The sequence below is a fragment of the Centropristis striata genome, chromosome 4, assembly GCF_030273125.1.
Source record: "Centropristis striata isolate RG_2023a ecotype Rhode Island chromosome 4, C.striata_1.0, whole genome shotgun sequence".
Classification (NCBI taxonomy): domain Eukaryota; kingdom Metazoa; phylum Chordata; class Actinopteri; order Perciformes; family Serranidae; genus Centropristis; species Centropristis striata.
Genome location: NC_081520.1, coordinates 9,994,080 through 10,021,198, shown reverse-complemented (window position 1 = coordinate 10,021,198; position 27,119 = coordinate 9,994,080). Strand labels below are relative to the sequence as shown.

The window sequence follows — 27,119 nt, the reverse complement described above, 5'->3', positions numbered from 1 at the left end:
TTCAATACATGTGATCATATGACTAAAAACATCCATACACACTAAAATGATTAAACGTGAGTAAGTAAGAATAGCTGGTTTTCATTAACAGATCATTGTTGACCTTTCAACCAGATTATTAAAATCATGCCTCGGAAATCAAAACATAAGTGGGAGCCAAATCAAACAGTGGCAGATGAGTGTGATATGCACTTATCCCTCTCTGATTATTTAATCCTTTGGCTTGAAAACCAGCTGTGAAGAACCAAACCACATTGTGACAGATAAGCAGAACATCAGCTGACTCGGAGCTTGGAGCGAGTTCAAGCCTGCACAGTGGCCAGATCCCAGCGTTACAGAAGGTGCTGCCTCATATCAAGACAGGGACATTACTCATATTACGCTGCCGCCACTGCAAGGTCACACAGCAGCATTTGTCAAAGCCCTGACACACGACACGTGATTAATGTAAATCAGCAGCATTTCTATATAAAGCTCATATAGATTGCCTCATCACATGACATCGTTCAAGCTGCGATGGATTACTTTTGACGATTAATATAAATTACCACACACAAAAACAGAAATGTACCAATTACTGCAATTTACTTATTAACAATAATTTCCTCCTATAGGACTGAGGGATGAAAAATGTTTCTATTTAATTCTACCAGACACAACATGGACTAAAAAACTAAACTAAAACAGGACTGTACAGGACACATTTGACTATTCAACAACTATTGTACGTATGTATGCATTCATTCATTCATTCATTGCTTCCATTTACATGCCACTGCTTAATTATACAAAAACTGTTGCAAATAATTAAGGCTTAAACTAATGATTACACCCAAAAATATGCTTCAAAATTACTTGTTTTGTCGGACAAATTGTCCAAAACACACAGATATTATGTCTACAATAATAAAATGAAGAAAAGGAGCAAATACTTAAATATCTGAAGCTGGAAACCTGTAAAACTTAACACCACTACCCAGGTTAGCTAATTTAAAAAGGTAAAACTCTCCGCTGTTGTGCTCATTTGACAAATAAGGTATAACATGTTAACTATTGAGCTAATTAGAGCTGCTGGCATGTGCTGGAGCTGAGCTAGTGTGGAATGTCATTTAAATCAGTATTAAATAAAATACAAAAAAAATAAAATAATTATTAACTGTCTGAATCTGAGATAACCACACCCCATTAATTTTAATATAATAAATGGAAATAAATGTGGTAATATGAAATAAAGGTCCCCAGAAATATTTAGAAAATTTACATTTTTTAAATAAAAAAAACAATTAATTGTACTATGTTGTCTCATTTATACATTTATATGTATTGCCTCATTTATAAATTTCAGGACTTAATTTGAACATTATTTATTTCAGTGTGAGGGATATTGATATTCTCATCTAACTCAGTTAACAATTAGCAAAAAACTGTATATTTTCCAAAATTATTATCTTTTATATTCTAATAATTTCTGCTCTGCTATGGACTCTAAACTGTGATTAATGTCTTTTGGTTAAAAAGATGAATGAATGAAATGGAGCTAAATCTAACACAACACACATACTACAAAGATTTAAAGAACAAATTCAACCCGTCTTTTTCTCATATGCAAAATCCTCATTATGGAATATATTAAGGAAAATATCCTAATATAAAACAGCTGTTCCGATGGTTACAATGAGGATAAAGTGCTGTTCCTTGGGAGTCTAAAATCTTCTTTTTACCCGGTGCCTATGCTAAGCTTTTTCCTTTTTTCATAACAGTCATTTCTTAAACATAATTCTATAAACATTCATACAAATTGGGTTGATTTGATTTCAAAGCTTTTCCTACAGCCTGATGGTTTGGATCTAAAGGAGTGACACTTCCACTCTGCAGGATGTCACGGTTTGCAGGTGAGGAGGTGGGATGGGGAAATAAGTGGAACATGTATGAGTGAAAACCCTTACCCATGAACCCAAGGACAAGCATGGGCTGGGGGCAGGATCTCCATTCTGTGTTTTTTTTTTTTTTTTTTTTTCAGATGGAAAGATATCAGAGAGAGAGAGAGAGTGAGCATGAATGAGAGGTAGGGAATGAGCGGTACAAACTGAAGGGGAGGGGGTGGAGCGAAGTCCCAAATCCAACTTATGCCTCTTAGAGGGGTTGATCAAGTAATGACATGGGGCTTGTTAGATTAGGCACCAAGGTCAACAGGAAATGAGGAGTGCTGAGAGAGGATCAACAGAGACAGAAAACACAGAGAGTGAGAGAGAGAGAGAGATTGCTGAAAGAGATAAGCAGTGATAGCAGAGTTCAAGAGTCATGGAGAGTCATAGCGAGAGCATAAATCAGCGCAGATAAAAAAGATGGCTTTGAGTGGCATGTAACAGGGTGCAGACACAGATGTGACGTAGGCGTGAGTGTACATACTGCACTTAAAAAAACTTGGGTCAATGCACAATCAGAGGGAGTAGTTTTCATTGTTTGAGTTTGAGAAATTTGCTGCTATAAAGAGATGAGGGCCAAAGATCAAAGCAGTTAAGCCAATACTCAAATCAATCAGCCTAAGTCCCGTTGTTCAGAAACAGATGGTGCTTTCTCTTCATCTGCCCACAAAACATCTATAAAATAGTGCAACAATAGAAGAATGCACAAATGCATTTCTCCTCCTCTCTTGCATGAGCAGTGCTGTGAGAGCAGTATGTTTAGGTTTGAGCTGTCTCAGTCTGTAAAGAGGATTTCATGCTGCATGTTACGGCATGATGGAGAATCTTCCTCATGGTGTGTCTATCAGTTAAGCTCACGTTTGATCATGTATGTGACCTGATGCCACAGACGCAACTTCATCTGCATGTAAGGTGTCAGAGGCAGCAGCAAAGTGCATGACATTTAGACCTGCGTGTAAACAGGCTTACAGATCGACAATTTCTGCTTCTGTTTGACATGTATCTATGTTAACAGGGAGATGAGGCTGGCTGAAAATAACCTGACTAAACTAATGTTGCTTTCATCGGCTGTTCTCTGCAAAGCCTTCCAATTTAACGGGTAAAAATGTGACTATTTTAACAAGGTTGTCTGAATGCGACACGATGAGCCAGTGTAAGATTCGTCTCAGTTGTGTGTGTGTGTGTGTGTGTGTGTGTGTGTGTGTGTGTGTGCGCAAGCCTGCTTCAACCCACAGTAAATTAAGAAAAATTGGAATTTAGCAAAATCTGCTTTTGTATACATTTTAACAAATTATTAAGAAATTGGTTACAGCGCTTTCCACAGTAATGCTAGTATAGCAACGACAAAATATTTGTAAATTTGCATTTTTATGCATAATCCTACATAAAATCATGTTTCTATCTTTTTCTTAATTAACTGATATTCTATGTTTGATTCTAAAACCCAGATTCCAAAAATGTTGGGACGCTGTGTAAAATAAAAACAGAACGGATAAAATTCAGAATGTGTGTACGTATTTCAAAAAAACAAAAGTTTATTAGTTTGAATTCTGAATTCTTAGTTTGAATAAGATAAGGGAACCTGTTTGTAGCTTGGTGGGAAATAAAATCACTGGCCTGCAGCCTCTTAAGCTGAACTGACCCTTTGCTAAGCCCTTCCCTAGAACGGCCACTGTTCAATCCTACGTGGAAAATGTAACTTTGCTGGGGAAGCCTGTCAAGCCTTCAGGGTTAAGATGTTGGATTTGCAAGTGAAATACCCAAATGGTGTTTATATGGAACTTTGAACCAAGTCTGACAGCAGTGTAAAGGCAGTTGAAAGCAGCGAGGACAGGCAGTGAGGCTGAGGTTTGTTTTTTCCTTCTCTTTCACAACTCTCTCGCTCTCTGTTGCTGCTGTAGCTGTCGAGGAACCGACAGACTGGGCACTGTTTCTTTGTTACTGACTCGCTGGCTGTCTTGTGTTAGAATAATCTGTTATTCTGTCTTTTATCCTGTCTCTGTTGTCTGTCTCTGTTGACGTAGGTCCCTATCTATGTGTGCGAAATTCACTAACTGTGTATGTACCCTCTCTCTGTGCATTTATAGATTAATCATGGAAGCTGCTATGCTACAATGCTCATGTGCTAATATTGTTTTTAAACTATGATTAAACTAAATACATTTACTCTAAATACATGTATTCCTTCTGTTTAAACATTCTCTGCCCTACTTAGAGTAAGATTCTATCATCACAAAAAGATATATTTTATGTTTCACGTTTTATTGTTTGTTGCAAAATCTGTGTCTCCAATAATATCTCTGCAAGTCATATCAAGGCAGGAGTTTGTGTTTTGAACGTTTTGTTCCCCGGTCAGGTCACGGACATGGTGTGCTGAGCAGAAAGATAACTGTCTTCTCTGTTTGGTGACATGTCATGTCCACATATTGAATAAACTGACAAATCAGCGGATCGAAAGGAGGCGAGTTCTGGAGAGATCTACCTACATTCTTAATAAACTTTTGTTAGGCTATAAAACTGGGTTTAGAGAAATTAGACTGTGTTCAGCCTCCATTAACTGACCAGCCTATGTCATGTCAGAGAAGTGTGGATTGAACCCAGAGACTCTAAAAAACTGCAGATTTCTTGACATATTGTAATAAAGTGACTGCTCATCCTTTCCCCATCAAACGATCGGACAGAGAAATAGGTGAGGATTTTGTGTTGGAGTCAGATAATTTAATTTTAAAGGTTTCCTCAATATATTTCTCAACACTTGCTAATTTTTTCTTGCATGTCTAAATGTTTGCGATGCTATATTTGCCTATATATGTTTTTCCTTCACGTTTTGTCAAGTGCCTGTCACTTGTATTGGAATCAGTGAGCTTTCCTCTCAAATTTTAATGTCCTTTTCATTCACAATACTCTGTAGCTCTTATGTGCATATTGTAGTTATTTATGTCTACTACTTTTAGAAATTTGCTTTTATTTCTTTCCGAATATCTCTCACTGATATCGTTGAAAACACCATATTGGCATGCCAGCTGGGAAAGCTTGACAGGGTTACAGTAACCAAGAGGGCAGGACTCAGCAAAGGGTCAGTTGCTTTGAAAGTGTGGTAATCTGTCAAAATCAATGAGCCATTTTTGTAGGGGGTATTTCTACAATAGAAAAAAAAGGAGGAGAAGTTGATAAATCATATTTTTCAAATTTGCAAGAATCAAAAACGTCCATTATATCTGGATGACTGCAGGAACAGAAATGTATTATTTGTTATTTGGAGGAAAAATGAAAATCCTTGTTATGTGCTGAGAAATTACTCACTCTGCATCGGGGAGAAGAAGACCTCAGACAAGGGTGCAGCCTTGGTCCATTTGTACTGAGGGATGGGTTTCCCATGACTGGACTTGCAGCTCAGAGTCACGTTGCCCTTCACCACTGGGTCCCCTGTCATGCTGCACACTGGTGGAGAAGGAGGGACTGTAGAGAGAGAGAGACAGAGAGAGAGAGAGAGAGAGAGAGACAGAGAGACAGAGACAGACAAAGACAGAGTCAGACAGACAGAGTGTTATACATAAAGATAAGAAAGCAGGATCAATGACCTCATACTGAACTTGTACGTTAAGCTTTAATCCACTATAAACAAAGTGGAGATTTCTCAGGGCAGTAGCCATATTGCTTATAAATGAATAAATGTTTTGATCTCACGTTGTTTCCATCTGCTGCTGAAGGGTGACATAATGACATCAGAGCCAAGCCAATCCTAGTTATTTGAACTGTGATTACTCCCATAAATATATGATTTTGTAACAGACTGGTCTGATCTTAAATCCGTCAAAACATGTTCAGCCTTTACTTCGCCTGAATTTCCAAATCCAAGGAAATGTGTGATCCGTGCGTCACCCAGCGCTCTGATTAAATCTAACCTTTGAAATTCCTCTGATGCTCTGCTGCATTACCTTTGACATTAAGGCGCACATCTCCGGTAAGGCCAGGACTTCCAGGGATGATGACATGGCAGAAGTACTGCCCAGAGTCAGACTCCTGGGTGTTGTTGATGTAGATGGAGAGGTTGGCTGAGGGCATGGCCGCACTGAAGCCCACTCTTTTGGTGAACTCGTTCTGGCCGTGCCCGACCTCGCCTGAGCTAAAGTTTATCACCTGAACAGAGAAAACATATCCATGGAAACACTGAACATGGCAGCGTGTCATCATTACACCCTTAGTTTTTAAAATATATATATAAAGATGTGCAGATTAACCATATAACACAAATCAACGTCCTTCATAAAGATAATCCTGATATGTACAGATGGTGGATGTTGAATTTTAGGCAGATTTTCTGTTAGAGATAAGCCTGCAGGCATCGGACACTGAAACTGTTTAGATTAAATTAATCATGCAAAGACCTTACACAATCTGACACACACACACACACACACACACACACACACACACACACACACACACACATCCATACATACATCCATACACATACACAGAATGTGCAGATATGTACAGTTTCAGCAGCAGGTCATGCCACATATAGGAGGTGCAGTAAAAAGTAGAGATGTCATTAGTGCCATCCTTTCGTTAATACTTCCTCTATGAATTAGAAGTGTTGGCAATAATCCTAATCTCTACAGATCATTTTACATTTCACTCGATGATATTTTCAGAATATTATATAAATGTCATGCAATGCAAAAAAAGGTTTCTTTCCTCTTGAATAAAATTCAGAGATGACATTAACCTACAATGCTTTGTGGTCTTAAATAAGAAATCCTGAAACTTTTTTTATTTGTTATAGTAAAATAAAAGGCAACTTCAATAGGTTTTCTAAATGTTGCAGGGATGCAACCGACAATTGTTTGTTTTTTACCAATTATTCTGTCAATGATTTTCTCAATTAATCCACCTAAAAAGTGGCAGACATGGTGCAAAATGCTGATTAAAGTTCCCTGAGGCACCATGATAATGTCGTCAAATGTCGTGTTCTGTCTGACCAATAATTTTAAACTCAAAGATATTTCAGATTAAAATTACAGTAAACTGAGAAAAGCAGCAAATCATCACATTGGAAAAGCTGAAACCACAGAAAACGACTCGAACTATCAGTCGTCAGAAAAGCTGCCCATTCATTGTTTCAGCCCTGATATACTGGCTTGTAATCTATAACACTTTCACTATAGTAGTAGGAGGATTAGCGAAGACACTGTACTTCATTTTAATCCCTTTAAAGAGGCTCATTCCTCTACTCCACTAGAGGTCAGAGCAGGGTCAGCTATACAGCACATCATTGTAGATTGATGTTTTGATCTTCTCACCTGCTTGGACGCTTTTCCCGTGAAGTGCCAGACAACAGAGTTTTTGGAAATGTCTGAGTGGGGGCTGTACCAGGCGTGTAACACCACCATCTGGCCCTTGACCGCTTCCATCTCACTTCTAGGGATCTCCACCTTCTTGGTGTCACCTGAAACAAAACAGCACAGGAAACAGAAATGTCACTAATTTAATGTAGCAGCAGGTTTATTTGGGATTTTGGGACAGGCCGGTGCCAAATGGAGATACTGTAAGGTAGAATACATTTTAGTATTTTCATCTTGTGTCAAACTTTAATTTTATGGTCAGAAATAATGATTTAGAATAAAACAGATTGGAATGCTTTTACTGTCGTTGTTTAGTACAACTCAATTAAGTAGCAGTACTGACGGTGCATTCACACATATGATACAGTAATTAAAAATATAAATATATACATATCAAAAAATAAAATAAAAAAGTATGTGCCATGACCTATAAAGTGGCTTATATACAAGTAATATGTTTGAGCATAAATATATATATGTACATATATAAATACAGTAATAAAGGTGGAGTTTGAAAAAAAAAAAATCAGAGCAATATTCTACACATACACACAAAGGTAAATATTTTAAATGTAAACATCCGTGCTGCAACGAACTAATTAAACTTTTTCGATACAGAATGTCAGAAAACTGCAAAACAATTTTCTGTCTTCAAACATCTTTTTTGTCCGATCAACAGTCTAAAACTCACATGTATTCAGGTTCCTGTGATACAAAACAGAGAAAGGCAGAAAATACTCATGTTTAAGGATCTAAAACAAGGGAATGTTTTGGTAATTTAGCTGGAAAAATAACTGATCGTTATTTGATTATCACAATATTGTTTTGTGTGTAAGTGGTTTGTTTCATTTAGCATGACAAAAAATGATCAGAAAGAGGAACAATAAAAAAAAATGTAAATATGGAAAATTGTGGACTGGGAAAAAAAAATAACATGCTCAAACATCTTGACATGTGTGCCTTGTCCTTTTGGCTTCTGTACATTCAGCTACTGGAAGTAAAACAAGGCAAACGTATCCATTATATGGCAGCAGACTAAAGACATGTGCTCCAGTTGTTCAGCTTCATTTGAATTAGATGATCATTTGTTAAAGTATTTTGCTGACATTCTCCTCCAATTTCCTACATGAAAAAAAAAAAAACACAACTGTTTCAGCACTATATCCGTGCATTTTATTTAGCTGTAAAAGAGGTAGACGTTTCTTAATGTCACCCTCCTATTTCTCAAAAAAATTTAATAACCAAATTGGTAAAACATTGTTTTCAGCGTACAATAATGATGTGCTCGTCTCATTAGCTTCCACATTGTATACTGCACCTGATAATTCTCTTATGACTTTATGCAAAGATTTATCATTACATTTTACTACTTTTCCAGAACACTGTACTGCTGTAATATGCAGCCTGCAAAAAAACTTGTTTCTCAATTATTTTCCAGACACGAGTAAAGCTTAACACACAAAGCAAGAACATTTCATTTTCATGTCCCTCAGAGAACACAAAAATGGAGGTGTGCTCACAAATGTCAAAAAAGATCAAAGCAACCAGCAAGAAAATGCTTGATATTATTTTCACACAGAAAACATGAGCAAAAAAGACAGGGTTGAATAAAAGAAGACAAGCTTCTTAATAAAACAAGAGGAGGATGTTTAACTCACAGGGTGCCCAGTCACCTGAACCGGACAGCTGAAGTTGGATCAACTGATCCCAGCAGTCGGGGTCCACTTGTTCCTCCAGTTTGATTGGTAAAAAAAAAACCTCACGTGAAGAAAATAAAATTATTTCCACAAAATCCTTCTAGAGCAAAAAACACAGTGGAAAGTGTCCCTCATTTGCTCAAACGGACAGAGAGAGTGTATATTTAGATAGAGGAGAATATATAGAGAGGAGAGGGAGTGTTATGATCCATAGACCGGCAGCTGAAATCTCCACATCTGTTCAGCCCGGCACGCCTTCTTTCTTTTCCAGGCTGAAAGCGTGTAGAGGCAGGGGAATTAGGAGATTGGTGGTGGAGGTGGTGGTGGGGCTGGGCTGGGCTGAGGGCTGTACAGCCGAAAAGGAGGAAAGTGTGCATGTGTGTTTGTGATTGTAGGACAGCAAGCGCAAGAGAAACACAAAATAGTTTTTTGGACTTTTGCTGCAGTGACTCAGTGCTTTCTTATTCCTTTCGGGACAATGTGACCCCACCGCTGTGGCGCTGCTGTCCCTTAATTTCTGAATCTCGGAATCTGGTAAATCCTGCTGACTAATCCCTCAACAATCCCAGGCTCAATCCCTCTCACCTCACGTGAGCAAAAGAGCTCAGCTGGACATGGATATGATCTGACACATGGTCACTGCAGCCACAGACGCTGCTGTCATCATGGCATCAGCATTTACATTCCCTAAATTACTATTAGCAGATCGCTTCGCTTTACATTTAATCTTTCATGTCATGCAACGTCTGCCGAGCCCGTGTGTGGAGTCCACATGTTACAGCATGAAATGAAGCATCCAACGTGCGAGCAATGAGGCACTTAGCAATGTTTGTATTGAATTTTTTTTTTTTTAAAAGAAAATGTACTTGGAAAGATGAAGTTGAATTTTCATTGAAGTGAATACAGTCAAAACAATACTGCTCCACACCCAAAACATATATAAGAGTGATGCTGCTTGTTAAAAAGCTGATGGCAAATTGTTAGAATAATACATCATCTATTTTTAAGCACAGTCCATCAGTGTTAGTAAAACTTGTTTTTGGTTTTTTTTGGTCCTAACTCCATAAAAGACTGAGTTAATATTGTTGTAACGAGCTTTGTCAGCGTGGCGTCTCATCTCGATGTGTTTGCCTTTTCAGTGCCGTGTCTGCCATTTTCAAAGCTTTGTGCCCAAATTATGATGCTCAGAAACGTCCCAAACCATCACACACTCCCTCCATTTTTAGGTAAAAAACATTCACTGGACCTTTAAAATCTGCATTCTTGCTAATGGCCAGCAGGGGGCGACTCCACTGGCTGCAAAAATAAGTCCGATTTTTTATTTATTTATGAGAAAATAAACCTACTTTTCATTTGATTTATTACCTAAGTAAACATTTGTCTGAAGTTTATGGCCTCAATCACTAGTTTCAAGTCTTCTTCAATACTGCATGATGTTCATTTTGTAAATTATGGTTCCATTTAGAGTAGATATTAAAGGAGGTTATGCTTTAGGGCGTGGCTATCTTGTGATTGAAAAGCTGCCACCACAGTGTTACTACATGGCTAGGCGTACTTCTTTAATACAGTCTATGGCTGTGAATGGCAATCATTTTTACAGATATTTGGGCATAAACCAATGTATTGAAGAATTAAAATTATGACCAGATGATGGCAAAACATTAAAAGGTCAAAGAATCAACAAGGTTATTACAATTCATTCTTAAGGGAAAAATGAATGTCTGCACAAAACTTCATGGCAGTCTGCCGGATAGCTGTTGAGATATTTCAGTGTGGAACAAAGTGGTGGACCGTTCATAAAGCCGTTCATAGAGTGGGACACCCACCTCCAGAAGAATCCTTTAATCATCAGCACATGAAAAGATGTCAGACTCTGTGATGTGTATTGTGAGATATAAATGCAAAAACCTCCCCCCGTCTAATCATAAAGCATGTCTTCATATCCAGTGTTTCCTCTTGTCAGTGTCGATAAGCCATCTATTGAACATGCATGCATGAGATTAATATCCATCATCACCATCGTTACTGCAGCTGACATCATATCAGCTTGTTTTTGATTCATAATGCACAGCAGCACCATCTCTTCTTTTCCCTTTTTTTATAAAGATTTGAAACATCCTCAGAATCCTGTTAGTGCTCCGATTTCATTTCCAGCAGCTTTTGTGTTTCCTGTGAACCGACGTGTGTGCGCTGTAATAATTATGTAACAACACTGAGGAAAAGGCCTTGTTTGGGATGAGGCTGCGATTGTGTCTACATGAAATCTCTCCTTGTATAATGCTATAAAGTGCTGTGCAGGCGTCGCTTGGCGATTAATATACATTGTGTAGTGGAGACACAATCAGAAAGGATCAGTTCTTTCTGTAGGTTGATGAGACTACGGTGCTTCTTCATGTGAATGCAGCAAATGGATGGACAGTAATTCTGAATGATATACACGATGAAGGAGGATAATGCCCTGTAGTCTCCTCACTCCAGACTATTCTTGTGCTTCTTTGAGCGGGTTTATCCTCAAAACTGTGTCATTCAATTGTTTATTAAATGAAGGAAAATCTTCACTAATCCGTGGCTGTCTCCATCTGGGATGTGTGTGTGTGTTCGTGTGTGTGTGTGTGTGTTTGGCTGCAGACACAGACAGATTCAAGATGTGGATATGGGTATGGAGTCAATCTAAATCCTTCACAACAAGAAAATAAAAAAAATCAGGAAGAGCTGCCAATAAAAGGGATGCAGATATGATACTACGTAGCCTCAGTAAACTCTGTCCTAATTACATTTTGCCAGAGGCGATCGTTCAGCCTAGCCACGCTTTATATCTGCTAATTGGATTCTTCTCTTTAGAATAAACAGTGTTTTTTTCTTTTCTTCCCCCTGCAGGGCATCCTGGCGATGAGATATTGGCGCAACTGTAACTGCAATTAAGAAGGCATGGACACCGGACTCACAACCTGCATGGACTAATCAAAGAAGAGTCGACCCTGTCATGCATGTCTGAGCTGGGGCACAATTAAGAGATCAAATGTGAGTTTGTTGTGGTACCGTGAAACGTCCATAGGGGGCAGCACATTCATGTGACAAAACAGATCATCTGAACACAGATAAAACCACAGTGGAGATATTTAAATCACCAAAATCTCTGAATATAAGACTCCAAGAATACATAAATAAACTGAAGCAAAACACATTAACTGTCATGTAAATGAGATTTTGAGAACCAGGCTGAGCAGGTGCATCTAAAAATAAACAAACAGGTGTATAGTTTATTACTGAAATACATGTGATTTGCATGTTTAACAAGGCAACCTAATTCTGCTGTGTTGTTGTGATCAAATGAAGGATAAAAAGTCAGTCCCTCTCTCAAAGCCCTCGGGGAGCCACGAAGGCCTGTGTGAAGATAAACTGATCCTCTTTAACCAGCCCCACTCTATCTCCCCGAGTAATCTCTGCTTCCACCCATGTCTCTCTCTCATGTGAGTCCCTCTCTGGCGCTAAAGCTTTAGCTGAGGCTCAGATTTACCCTCCATTTACACCTTTTCCCCCTCAAGTTTTCCCCATCGATACAGCGCGGTGGGTCTGCAGCCTTCAAAATGTGCTGATAATCTGAAGCAACAACACGGTTTTAAGATTAAAGGTCCTGACGGCAGGTTGGATGCACTTTTCAGTTTCCAAATGATGCTGTAAAAGTCACAATTTTGATGTTGGAGAAAAGCTTTATAGTACCTCTGTATACCTTTACATTTACTCCAGACTTGTTTATATTAACAGCACTCGAATTAGGTCAAATTCTTCAATTCAAGCTCGACACAGCGGGGAGTCTTCTCCTCTCGAGGGGGGAAGGTAGACTCGGAGCATTCAGGTGGATGCTGGCGTGGAGGTGGAGCTTTTTAAATGCAGCAGCAACACAGGTACCAAGTACCAGCAAAGCTTTCAAGTGAGCAGTGCGTGCCCAGAGCACTGACGGCTCAAGTACAATGTCACAAAGAAAAGAGTGCGTTGTTTATACAGTATGGTGCAGTGAGAGAAGTATGCCATGAGGGTGTAGCAGCGGACTTCAGTCAAGTGCCTGAACATACTGAAAGGCTTCGTCACATTTTGACAACCTGTCAATTGCTTTTTCAAATCAAAATCAAAATCACTTTATTTATCCCCAAGGGGATATTCAGTTAGTCTGGTAACTCTGGTAGAATGAGACAGCCTGATGGCTGTAGGAGCGATGGCCATTGTTGAGGATAAAAACAATATAAAGAGAAGAACTGAAATAGCAGTTTTTATTTCATCAGGGTTTGTCCCTACCGTTTCGAACTTGTGGAACATTTTTCCGGCTTTGAGACATGCTGCTCGGATAAATTACTGCACACATCTGGAGCATGAATGCCTCATGCTGTGGCACCAATACTGTGGCATAAATGCATTAATTAATTCCAAAATAGGGAGAGGTAATTAATAAGACTCAAGAGACGACAACGTAATGTTTCGTGAAAATGTGAGGATGGAGAGGAGTGATTGCACTCAACTTCGGCCTTCAGGGAGGTTAATATCAAATAACAACATTTAAATTGTGTCTTATATACCTCCAAATACACCTGATCACCTAGTGCAGTAAAAATATGAATAAGTACATGAATAGGAAAAAGGAAAACCACGTCAGTATCAATATACCCTGACTGAAACATGTTGATGTCCTACATCTAAATCACCAAAAGCTAGTTTATTTTGTTTGTTCTAAGCATGTGTGTCACTGTACAGATCCCATCCTGTGTTGGAGGAAGTATCGCTCAAGGTCAGCTCAATCCTGTCGTAAATTGGTGATTAGTCACTGACCCGTAAATCTGTGCCCTTCTTGAATCTTTGCAGGTGTCCTGACTGAGGTCTCTGCAAGAATTTAACAGAATAGAATTTCAATATTTGCTACACATTCACAGGCTGGTTGAGCTGAATCTAGTCTGTCTCACCGGAAGAAGACCGGGGGTATATTTTTCCATTGATCACATCTCTCCTCCCCCTCCACTATCTCTGCTCTCTATTTTGCCAGGACACTATCAATGCATCCTGGCCTTAGCACCAGCCATGATGATTTTGATTGGTTTGAAGAAATACAAACAAGCTGGATCGTTTCCCCCCCAGCCAGACCTTTCTCCAGCTCTGACACAGTGCTGTGGAGAAAGGTCTGCCTATGCAAGCTGAATCAGACCTGATGATCCTGGTGCATCTCATTTCCTTAATGAATTTGCCACTTTTCACATTTCACAACAAAGGAATACATTATATATACACACCCTAACTTTAGATTTTAGAAAAATAAAATGTCTTCTGACATTAGTGGAAGCACTCGTTATTTAAGGCATGGCTGGGCACCTCTGCTCTAAAAAAAGTGCAGTTACTCTGTTTCTTTATATGTTTGACAAATACATTTCTGAAAACTTAATTTAGAAACAGTTTATCGATTAAATAATATAATCCGGTCGAATCAATGTAGTAGTGTAGTGGTATAAATGCTATAATCCTCATGCAAGATTTCTACTTTTTTAAACCGTTCTACTCACTGACTTTTGCAACATTTCCTGCAATTTGAACCAGAGATATCTGTAACGGCTGAAAAACGTCTATAATCCAACAGAATATATTGTGGCATTGCCCAATCCTGTAGCACATCATTAATAGAATAGTTTTCTGCTTAGTAACACAGCAGATGTGCATGAAACCCTGCTCGTCTGATCTCAGCAGCATGTTTTGTCTGTACTGAGCTGGGATCTGTGTCAGAGCATTGATAACAAAGTCTTAAAACGACCCCATAAACGCAAAGCCATGCAAGAACAGACAACATAATAATACATTATTTAAGCGTCAGATTTCTTGTCCTCATTATAATCGTTCATTAGTCGTGATCAAATCTGAATGACCTTGAATTTTGCTTTTATTAGAGAATTGAACAAGTGAAGAACAGATTGCAAACTGTTCCAGATTTGTTGATGTCAAATGAGGACAAACATGAACAAAGATTATGACTGTGCCCAAAAAAATGGGGTTATTCCCTGACTTTTTGACAGACAGGAGAGGGAGGAATGTAGGACAACAAAATAGCCTTGTTGGTGTAAAACCGCCTATTGGACTGACCCTACAGGCTTCAAACAGATGGTGCTTCAATAATAAATATTTGGGGAAGGCTCCTTTAAATTGGATTACATTAGTGTAATCTCTGCAGCTATTTTAAACCATTTTGAGTGTGCTATCTCATCACAGTAGCTTTAATCCCTCTTAACTTTTGATTGTGTTTAAATTGATTCTCCTCGCACACATGGCTCCAAACTCCCACAACCTCCCTCTGGTTCTCAGTGCAAACACACTCGCTTTCACTCTCACACACACATGCACATGTGATGCACACAAACAAATATACACACAACTCTTTTTTTATATATATATTTGTTGTTTACAGTATCACCTTCAGGTCACAGCAGATGCACCAGCCCACTCATGACAGGAAAGTGTCAACTAAAATCAGAAGTGGAACTAGTTTACTGTACTGAACTTAGTGCAGCACAGAAAAATCCTCCCACTGACTTATGGACAACATTCAGTTTGACTCTGATGGGAGGAGTTGCCCCAATTCAAATTGTTTTATTTAGTAGCAATGATCAAATAACAGTAAAAACTAAAGTTAAATGGCATGTGCACAACACATAGCTGGAGTATCGCCCACATGCTCCAGTGCCACCCAACTAAACTCCTGTTTACAGGATAATTGAAATGCTCGTTTGCGCTTCAGCTCATAAACTTTATTTTTTACCTTCCACCATTTTTATGTGAGTTCCCAGTCAATACTGCACATGTGCAACTCTCAACAGAGATGAGAAGAAGGCAAGATGCCTCACTCGAACATGTTTTTTCACGAGTTACCAGATCAAATTACACATCATGGCATTGTACTTCGAAACAAAATAAAAATCTTGCTGGTTTGTTAGTGATATTTCCTTCACAAATCATGATGATTGAGATACTTGCTGCATTAATTAAGGTATTGTTCTTCCATTAACTCATGTATAAGATACTATTCATTTTTGGAACACTTAATGAACAATCAGGAACGTATCTGAGTTAATTCATGCATCTTCCTTCCTAGCACCAACACACTGAACTTATGTTCACACGATAATTCTACTCCTTAAAGAATTGTCACTAGCACTTATTGATGCACTAATAGCTCTTATTGCACTATACCTTGATTGTTTGCTTTCATTCTTCCTGTAAGTCGCTTTGGATAAAAGCGTCTGCTAAATGACTAAATGTAAATGTAAATTCATGCTTTTTCATGCGTGTATTCATGATATTTCATGTACCCTTTCCATAAAGGGTACTTGAGGGGCTTATAAAAGCTGTCTATTTTCTACTCACAAAAGCAAGATTAACACCCCTAACACAATACCAGCCTGCTTTACATGGCTTCTAAGTGCCACCGATCCACATTATGAGAGGTTATCATAACTGATCAATGCCACTTAAAGGGACAGCCTGGTTCTTGTAAAAAGACCGGTACACAGTCACGCGTAACAGCAAATATAAACCAACAAATCCACAATTTAAAGAAAACACTAATTATTAATTTCCTCACTGCCTGAGAAAAGATGTTGAGGATCGGCAAAATATAAAGGATTGAGGCCGACGTTGCATGATATATTGTGAAGCTCAATCAATGTAAAACAAAAAGCTCTCCTGTAATTTCTCATCGCTTTAACTATTTATAACCGTAATTTCCTGGACATTAAATCATCGGAAATATGATTACCGCCGTCTCTAACAATCATGTTTTTTTTAGGACGTTCACATTATTGGCAAACAAAGCCCATTTATTCACTGCCTTATTGTGTGTGTGTGTGTGTGTGTGTGTGTGTGTGTGTGTGTGTATGTATCCTGTATACTTTCTCTCCTGTATTTTGGAGCCCACTGCAGCTCAATGCCCTTTTGAACCCTTTCGCACGCTGTGTTCTCACATTACAATGTTTACTTTCATGCAGGTTGTGTGGTAAAAGCGACAGAGGCATGCATGCTTGTGTTTATACTGAATGCCTTACATGTCTTCTCACAGCTCTGACATCCAACACATTTAACCACATTGCCCTCGGAGAGAAGAGACAAATATGAATCAGAGAAACAGGTTTCTATAGTCAGCTAGGAAAGGAAGGAGCAGTGGGCTTTGATCACATGCAAATACCACACACACAGGGGATATATAGGTGTTTATGTGGGAGAACAAAGGCTTTAATTGTGGAGTAACTTTTGCGTAATACACACGTTAGGGGAAAAGGTTTACATCTGCACATGTGAGCAGTATTAATTTAATCTAACGCTGTAGAAAAACAGACGGCTGAACAACAAGTAATTGATGTGTGGTGGTTGTGTGATGTTGGTCAGACTGACTCGGACTACTGGATGCCAGCGGCCTTTTCATCCCAGCTGTCCATCACAAGTCCCACACTGCCCTTCCTAACCCGCTCCCCTCCTCCCCCAGCCAGCTCTTGGGTCCGAGTGGCAGGGAATGAAAGGCAAACTGAAAGCTTAAATGGGTCTGCAATGTTGCACCACAACAGAGCCCATAACCACCCCGCCACCCCTCGCACCGTCTAGGGTCTTTGAAGAAGATATTTATAAACCATTAGTGTGGCAGCGGGGCGAGGGTTGGCTGTTTTATCTCCCAGATCTGTCATGTGTTACCGCACATGCAGCGAGCTGTGCTGACAGAGTGACAGAGTGAGGGCCGATAGGGCCGCCACCGCAGCACAAGTCCAGGGTCGAAGTAGGCGGCAGAAGCCCTGCCACTTCACTGCCTGTGGGACACAGGGAGGGCTCAATGCAGCGACACTGTAATTAAGAAGTTGAGTGATCTGATTTCCACTTGGCTCTCATCAGAGAGGAATTACAGCATGAGGCTTATAATCTGTACACACCATCAGATGCTCAGATGCTTCTTCTACTTCATCATGGGAGAGGTGCAGAGTGAAACAGTGAAACAGCTCTCTCGCTAATGTCTCCCTGCTTACTGTCACACGCGTATTGTTTTTTCTTGCAGAGTTAGAAAAGATCCTCTCAAATATGAGATCCTTCTCTCAAATTTGTACACTGAATTAAAAAAACCTTGATAATACTTCTAAGCAGATGCATACACTGACAGCTGCTGAAAAAGCGGTCTGGAGTCTAATTGGAGGACTTCCACACACGTGCAGTCGCTACACTACCTACACAAAACCTACGCTAAAGTTACAACTATACACTGGAAAGTTAAAACAACACACTGAACTTATGTCTCATGGACACTAGCAGGCCCTTGCGTACTCACAGATACGAAAAGTGTTAATATTGGACTTTTGAGGTTGATACCAATAATGATAACAATAATTAAGTCTGATCATCATACTGCTTATTGGTCAAAAGTAATCAAATCAAATCAGCGATTCGATTTGACACATAAAAAAGTGCTGGCTCATTTCGATAGATTTTCGACTCTGAATTGAAATAGCAAGACGCTCAATGATTGACACAGACCCTTTTACTTTTTATAATAGTAAAAAAAACTCAGTTTTCGACATTTTATAGTCATAAAGATTTCCCGTCAGTGCTCCTAGGTGGACAAACTATGTAACAGAGACATTGTTTCTAAATTATCTTAAAACTAATTTTGCATTTTGGTACAACACAGTAACTTCTGGAGTCTCTGCTGGTTGCCTGGTAACTACTTAGAGACAAGAAATTTTCCAGTACATGACCCAACGTATAACAGAGAGTTGTTGTTTTTATACAGCTTAAACAAAGAGGATATTACATACTAGTTTAGCTTTAGGGGTGCTCGGAGGGTGATTTTGCTAACCTTTGGACAGAGCCAGGCTAGCTGTTTCCTTCTATTTACAGTCTTTATGCTAAGATAAACTAACCATACCATCTCCTGGCTGTGGCTTCATTTTTTACTGTACAATCATAAGAGTTGTATCAATCTTCTTATCTTACTAGTAAAAGTTTCACCAGACACTTGAAGGTAAGTCTTGGTCCATGTTTAAAAATCAAAGCACTGAGAGTATAATCAGTTCCCACAGCCAGAGACTCTCAAAGCCCAGGTATAGATTTTATAAAGTGAAATGTAATCCATATAAGTGACTTTGAGGTTACTAATCAATATGATTCATCAGGGTTCTTTTCATGGATAAAGCCATTTGATTTGTGAAAAAAACCCATATTGAACCATACTACAAGTGGCATTTTACTGCTTTTAGAAAATCTAGCAAAATATTCTTGATTTTGTGATTATGAGAGCTATTTCTTTGACAGCAGCTGCCTGCTGATAGACATTAAAGCTGAGGGGAAGTTGGATGATAAATATCTGTTGGTTTGTCACAACAAGCAATACTTTTTAGATTACACATGGTCATTTGATGTAATATTAACTTAACAAAACAAAACCTTATAAATCTGATACAAGAGAAGAAACAAATGAAACCTGTTTCATGAGATGTTCTATAGACAATACATATAGAAGAATTTGTGGACTTTTAAAAAATATTTTACCATGTCCAAATAAGCTTTATTTCAAATGTTTCAAAATTCCAAACAATTATCATACAGAAAATGAATCTGTCTAAAGAAAAAAGTTAAACAAATGAATTAGACAGTTAAATAATTTATTTTTCAATTTAAGTTCAGAAAAGTTTTTATAATAACCCTAATAAGTCCTTTTTGGAATCCACTACAATACATTAGTTCTTGGTCAAATATAAAATACAGTGTGTCTCAACCTCCATCTTTACCTTAAGCACAGAAATGAGGTGATTAATAATTAACATATCCTGGTGCAGGAGCCATTACATAGGTGAAATCAATATTTTAAAAAAATCCTAATTATAGCATGCCATTTTAACATGTATTCAGGACACGGTGGTCAGAATTCACTGCACATATTCTAATAGAGCAGGAAAAGGCTTTCCTTTTTTCCTTCTTGGATATGTGACTTCTTTAGAAAAACAACAGCCTTGTAAAAAAAAACCTTTGAAAAATCACAAATGCTGTGATGAAAGTGCTTTGAGAGTCAGGGCTCAGATGGTCAGCAGTGATGGTCAGCAGAGCCCTGCTGGCCTTCATCTCCACTGTACATTATATCAACACAGCTGACACACACGGATGAACCCACATGTCCACCTACAGTTCAGCTGAGGGAGTTCTGGCTAAAGGTGAGAGCTGCAGCTCAGAGCCAACAGAGACCTTAACCCATCATGTCTTCCACCTGAGCCCAGTTCACTTCCTGCTGCTCTGCTCTCCGCTTTCCTCTGATGGCACTTTAAAGGGTCAGTACACCCAAATAACATGTGTTGCTGAGAATGAAACACAACCGACACACCCCCAGTTTAAAAAAGTGGGCAGGTGTACAGACATGGAAGCTAAGCATTGTACTACTGTGGATGAGGGCAAAAAAAATTATTTTTGCGAAAGAATTATGCAAAAATAGGACCAAAAAGGCCCATTATATTATTATATTATTATATTATATGAAAGTTATATTTAGAATATTTTTCCATTCTTTACTTTGCCGTCAGACTAAGCCCTGGCTATTATATGATCGCGATTATTGATCGCGATAAATTTCAGGTTGTATAGGGTGATCAGCATATGAGCATATTTACTCGATCAAACATGTCGAGAAATGTGCGTGACAACAGCCAATCAGAGTCGACCTTTTCCTGCTCCATTGCCGTTTTTAAGTTGCTGGAGAAATAAACAGAAAGACCAAACGTGGAGCTAAACGCGGAGCTGAGGGAAACAAAATAGATGTCAGCCATGACTTGGAGCAATAAACTAGGGAGGTATAGGTGAATGTTGGGAAAGAGCAAAGGGAATTACAATCTGTCCGCCGCTGCATCGAGAGAAAACTAACATTCACAGCACGGCAATTCACACACAGGTATGGTGCATTCAGTAGCGTCGGAGCGCTATGGTATGTTCAAGAGCGCCGGAACGTCTATGGTACGTTCAAGAGCGTGGGAAATATGAAAATTTACAGAGAAACAAATTATAACTGAATGGAACTTAGTTCAATAAACAAGTTAACAAAACATTAACAGTGTGGGCTTTAACAACAAAAAACAACAACAAATCTGTTAATGTGGAAGCATGAAAATTCGAGCAGAGTCTGCACAGCCTGCCACTGTTGCCGACACATGTAGCATTTGCAGTTCAGCCACCACTAGCAAATTAGGGTCACAATTTGTTTATTTTGGGTCTTGCATACCTGCAAAAACACTCAGGACTAAAAGTAGTACACTGTGTTATTTTATATGTTTCTACATTTCTTGTACTGTTGAGTAAAAATATTTTTCTATGTTAATCTTATTTAATATGCTTTGTTATTGAATTCTTATGTTAATAAAATATTGAACTAATCTCTAGTTTCTTTAGTTTTCAGTACAGATGCTTTAAAACTGGCAGTTTAAAAACAACAAGATCAGATGACATGAAAAAATATATTGTGATCTTTTTTTTTTTTCCATATAACCCAGCCCTACATCAGACAGCCATTTTTTAAAGGGAACTGAAGCTATAATATCCCTTTATGCTTTCTTCAAAGCCACCAGACTCCTATGACAATAACAGTTACTTTACCTTGCAACAGAGGAGTTTCTGGTCAACCACTGCCTCGATTATTTACTTTTTTTGCGTTATTGTGTGACACTGGTGAATCCAAACTAATCCTTTAAAACTTCAAAGTCACACAATAACACATATAAACTAAATGATCGAGGCAGCAGCAGACCAGGAACTCCTGTGTTCTGCAATGTAAAATTACTGTTTTAGTAGTCAAGGGGCTTTCAACACAACTTCATTTCTCCATCAGAAAGCACTGTCTTAGAGCAAGGTAAAGTGGTTATAATATTATTAATATAAGTGAGCCATTTCTTGCTGCCGCCCACGTCAACAGCAGTACATTGCTTTCTTTCCTTGTCCGTACTGTCTGCTTCCCCAAACTGAAGGCTTAACAAACGCCATCTACTACAGGTGACACACTCATTCCCCCGCACAACCCACCTAACTGCTACTTCAATTAATCCAATAAATCCCTTTAAGAAATATCTGCTGTGAGATGTGCCACCCCAATACAATAGAGGTATAATGGTGCTCAAAAATATATTAAATTAAATATTATGTCTGAAAATTTAAAAAGAAACATTATCCGTTCAGACACGAATGTCCCAGTTACATTGGATAATCTGTGTGTAAGGTTCTTTTTTTTTTTGCTATTAATTTCCCCTCAAGTAGAAATAGTTCCCAGTGAAAACTGAGGTAACTTTAATCTTAAATTGAGTCATTTTCAGGTTTTCGGGGAGATAAGTTTGGTGAGCTGACCTTTAACAGTAACTTTACCTTTGTCCCCATTTCCCCGAAATGCTCCAACATGATACAGCTACTTCAGCACAACAAACTGCACACACACGCACACACACACACACACACACACACACTCTACAGGAGCTAAAGCAGCTGCAGGTGCATCATTTTGTAATAAAAGAAATGGCATGTAAATATATTATACGATATATTTAGAACTGGGTGTCAGAAACATTTCCTTTGGCAGCTGAGATGTCATAGGATGCCATAAAAAATGAGGTTGTGGGTATTATAAATAAATCTCTCCTTAACAGTGCTTTTCTGTTTATATCTTGCTATTAAAAAAGGAACATTCCTGTCAAATCTGTGGATTTATAGAACAGAAATAAAAGTTAAAAGGTTTGTTAAAATTCAGAAAAATGCCAGAGTCATTATGTTTTACAACATGCGTAAAATAAGTTGTTTTGTCAATCAGCCCTGCAGATTCAGCAGCTGATGTTGCTGTCCAGTGCAGCGGTGATCATGTGTGACATTTTACTGCTGAGTGAAGTGGGTTGTAGTCGTCTGTTTGGCACGCTCGCAAATCACAGACATGATTAATGTGGCGCAGCGATTTCTACAGGCAATTTCGCTCTTGCTTTACTTCCCCGCTGTGCATTACGGTGCTAATGTGACACGTTATTGATCCCTGTAGGGAAATTTTCTTTTCACAGCAAGGTCTAAGTGCAGGGTCAGTAACAGGAGAGATTCAGTGTCTTGTTGAAAGATGTTTGACGGCATGGGGCTAGAACTCGTGGCCTGTGGTTGAAGGACGGTCACCAAACTCAATGTGCTGCCAAGTGCTGCTTGAGTTCCATTATTTCTCTTTCTGCATGTTTATAGAAAGAGCATGATGCCATTCTGACTCCTGAATGCACATAAATGTAGATGTACACGTCGCAGAGTTGAAATCGGAGCCAGATTTAATTAAGAGAAATGAATTCTCAATAATTTTCTTTCAGTTATGATTACTTGTTAATCACCAACTCAGCAGAAGTTGAAGTATAAGTAAAAATGCATTAGTCCAACAGGGCCAGTCAAGCAGGGAACAGTCTAGCTTGTGGCCCTGTTACAAGCTAACAACAACAATAGTGCTCCCACTGGCGAGCTAATTGCTGCCGCCCTGCACTGTGCACTATCCGGACTGTGCTTCTGTGGGAGATCGGTGCTCATACAGAGATAATTGCTGATCAGCAAATCAGGAAAGGGGTGGAAGAAACACGGAGCGCTAACAACAAGCGCAACAAAGTCAACAGTAGTAATGTGGGTTAGTTACTGTAGCTCCATAATTAGCTCACACTCACCATGTGCACTAACGTACTCACGGCTGGATCAGCTACCAAAACAAAGAACAGAGAAGCTCACAGCCCACATAGTGAGTTCATTAGTGACTTCTTTCTCTGGTCAGGGCACGATCATTCCACTCTATCTTTATGTAGGAAATATTTGCTTGCAGCTATATTTATAGTTCTGAATGTTGCGTATTTAAATAACTGCCCATCTGGCCACTGTAATGATTTAAGAATTACGAGAAAGGTTCCTGGTTTAGGTCACGGTACTTGGGTTTCACTTCCAAAGAGGTGCTTTAAAACAGTTGTTCCCAAGCCAAAGTTTTGCATATTATTCAGTCTTTAATCAAGCTGCGCCAGTAACGGGAGCACAGCACTAAACATTTCAGAGGTCAAGTGGATGACAATTTTCCTTGCATACTCATTTTTTTTGGTTTAGTTATGTGTAAAGATGCAGCACAGACAGACATTGCATTATGTTTCAAGGCAACTACTGTAAAAAATTGCCTGAAATAGAATATAAAGACATACAATTCAGCCTTTTGGGAGCTACAGCTTTAGATAACAGGGCTCTACTGGGAGGTTTGCTCACAACCTGTGTGATCATCTAACAGCTCATATTTCTTCAGGTAAAAAATGTTCAAAAAACCAACATCAATTATGTCTAAAAAATGAGACCAAAGATGAACAAAACGGAACATTTCCTTTAAACTGACAGCAAACTGAAGAGCATATTGCACTTGCAGAATGATTAGCAGTGAGTGAACGAGGGACGGATTGAGTGATTAACTTTAAAGAGCTGAAAAGGGCTTTTTCTCACCAACAGATTGCCAATAAACGACAAATGGCCTCATAAACACACAATAGAGAGAAACTGTTGCAACGTGATGGACCATATGATTTAGTTATATAACTTTAAATCTTTCACGCTTTCTTTTACAACTAAATTAAATGAAAAGTTTCCCCGTTCACACATGCACACACACACACACAGAAAAATAGATTGTACACAGCAGTGAAAATAAGTCTTGCATTCAACAAAATTAAGAACAGCAGTAATTTAAGAGAGGTGAGAGGACTGTAATCAACATGGATTATATCAAAGTGTATAAAGGATTCGATGGCTCACACACCCTGACATGAAGGATTAACCGAGAGAGGCTCTTAAGGCCTCTCGAGGGTCTGCTTGTGAATGCATTACAAACTGTGCTGTTGCAGAAGTGCTCCCTTCAGTGTTTAGATGGAGAACAGTTGCTCCCCTGAGACAGACTGTGTGGTGTCTGTGTAATGGTCAAAGACACATTAAAAGGGATTTATTTTGTGTAATCCTCTTGAGCTACTTTACTTTTCTCCACAATAAGATAAAAAGCTGCTGTCTTAATGACTGAGGTGCAGGTCCAAGAACAAATGGGAGAAGTGTGTGATTCGGTCTGGCTGGCAGTAATCTCAAGTATATCAGATTTGTAATATATATCTGGAATAGCACCTGCCAAAGGGCGGGTATTAAAACTCAATACAATGTAATGCGTCACTACCATGGCTCTGTGGTTTTGAGATATTGCATCATAAATTAAAAATGGTGTGGGAAATAGTTGATGCACCATGTTTCTCAGGAATAACTGTTTTTTGTTTGAATAAAAGCCCTATTTTGTATGTTTTATTCATTTTTTTCACGTCAGTAGTTTTATTAAACAGCAATATTAAATAGTCTTCAGATTTTCTCATTTAAAATATATGAATTACTTTTACAAAAAGTAACTCATACGTAGGTGAAAAAATAGGTTAATACTGCAGCTGATGGATTCAAACATTTGAATCTATTTAAAACAAAAGTAATGGCATGATTTTTTTCACGTGTTTATTTTTTATTTGAAGAAGAAAAAAATGACAGAAAAAAACGTATTGAAAAGATTTAATGATTGATACATGATAAGACTAGGGATAGAAAATCGATTAATTATTTGGTCTGTAAAATGTTAGAAAAGAGTGAAACACTTTCTAAAGCCCTGGATGATGTCTTTAATTTGAAAGATATTCAGTCTACAAAAGGGAGAAAACAAACAGCAAACCATAATACCACAATAAAAAAAGAAGCTGGAACCAGGACATGTTTGGCATCTGTGCCTTAAAAAAAGATGTAAACAATGAATCAACTATTAACCCTCTGGAGTTTGTCTATTCTTCAGTGAATACTGAGAGTCTTATTTATAGTAACATAACTTTATTTATGTATCATGTAGAGGGAAGCTGGGAATAACAGTTGAAAGCACAGAAGCAGGGCGTTCACACAGGATCTCATTTTATCTGTGAATCATCAAAACGTTTTATTCTGAAATACATTTTTTAAAACTTTGCCTGAGTTTTAGCACCAACAAGTCAACATGTCAGCACTAGAATTTAAACAGTTTGAATGATACTCGGCTATATGTTTGAGTTCATTTGTCATTTGTTAGGATTACAGCAGCAAATATTAATTGATTAGTTGTCAGCTATAAAATGTATCAAGTTATTTTTTAGGAAAAATAAACTTTTTTTTTTTTTTTTCACCATTTTCTGAGATTTTTCTAAGACTAAATAACTAATCGGATCATTGAGAAATAATTGACAGATTAATTGACGATGAAAATAATCATTAATTGCAGCCAGACATTGGATTAAAAAACTTTTGACCTGTCACCATAGTTTCAAGATGGATTGAGAGATAGCTGCTGATTGTTTACTTCAAAACCTGCCCTGAACTAATAAGAGTACAAACACTTGCTAATTTTTGTTGTGTTTATTAAATTATCTGTCAGCATATATATATAAATGGAAAATAATTGCGTTAGCCTCTGCTTTGCAATTGCCTTTTTTCTGGCATCCACTTTCATAACATTTCCAAGTGACAGTGATAAAGCCACATAATCTAAAGTGGACATATATTGCTCATTTTCAGGTTTCTGTCTGAAATGCAAGATTTTAGTGCTCTTCTCTGTAATCCCCACTCCTAACAAAGCTCAGTCTTCTCCGATTGGTCGATATTTCCAGGTCTTTCACATTTGCACTCTTAGCATGTCTGTACACTGTATGGAACTCTAGCACCAATTTATATAGTATAGTTGTGACACCACAGCCTTACTGAAGTCCTGATGGCTCAATACAATTCAGTTTCTGAATACGGTTCATTCTTAATACTCTGTGGATTGAGAATTTTGATACTTTCACAGTATTTCTATTGTACCTACAACTGCTTTATAATAAAAAATAATCTAACTTTTTGGTTGTTGTTGTTGTTGTTTTTTACAATTTGAGACATTTAAATCATTTTTATCATGATTAAATGAGGTGCAGTTGCATCTTATAGGCTATTCTGAGTGTTTAATGTGGTTATAAGTCTTTATATGATACACAAAAAGTTTACAACTTGATGTTTATTTTGTTACCCCTAGCATAAATTATTCTGCAGCTGCAACCACAAAAATG

The 27,119-nt window shown here is 38.3% G+C and overlaps 1 protein-coding gene across 1 annotated transcript in view; it reads right to left on the bottom strand.

Annotated features, from left to right (window-relative positions):
- Positions 1–27,119, bottom strand: part of esamb (endothelial cell adhesion molecule b) — a 53,630-nt gene that overhangs the window by 7,689 nt on the left and 18,822 nt on the right. The window contains exons 2-4 of the mRNA XM_059331242.1: positions 7,232–7,377; positions 5,864–6,065; positions 5,229–5,384 (exon numbers count right to left, since the gene is read on the bottom strand). Of these exons, the coding sequence (XP_059187225.1) occupies positions 5,229–5,384; positions 5,864–6,065; positions 7,232–7,377 (504 nt within the window). The remainder of the gene's footprint in view (positions 1–5,228; positions 5,385–5,863; positions 6,066–7,231; positions 7,378–27,119) is intronic.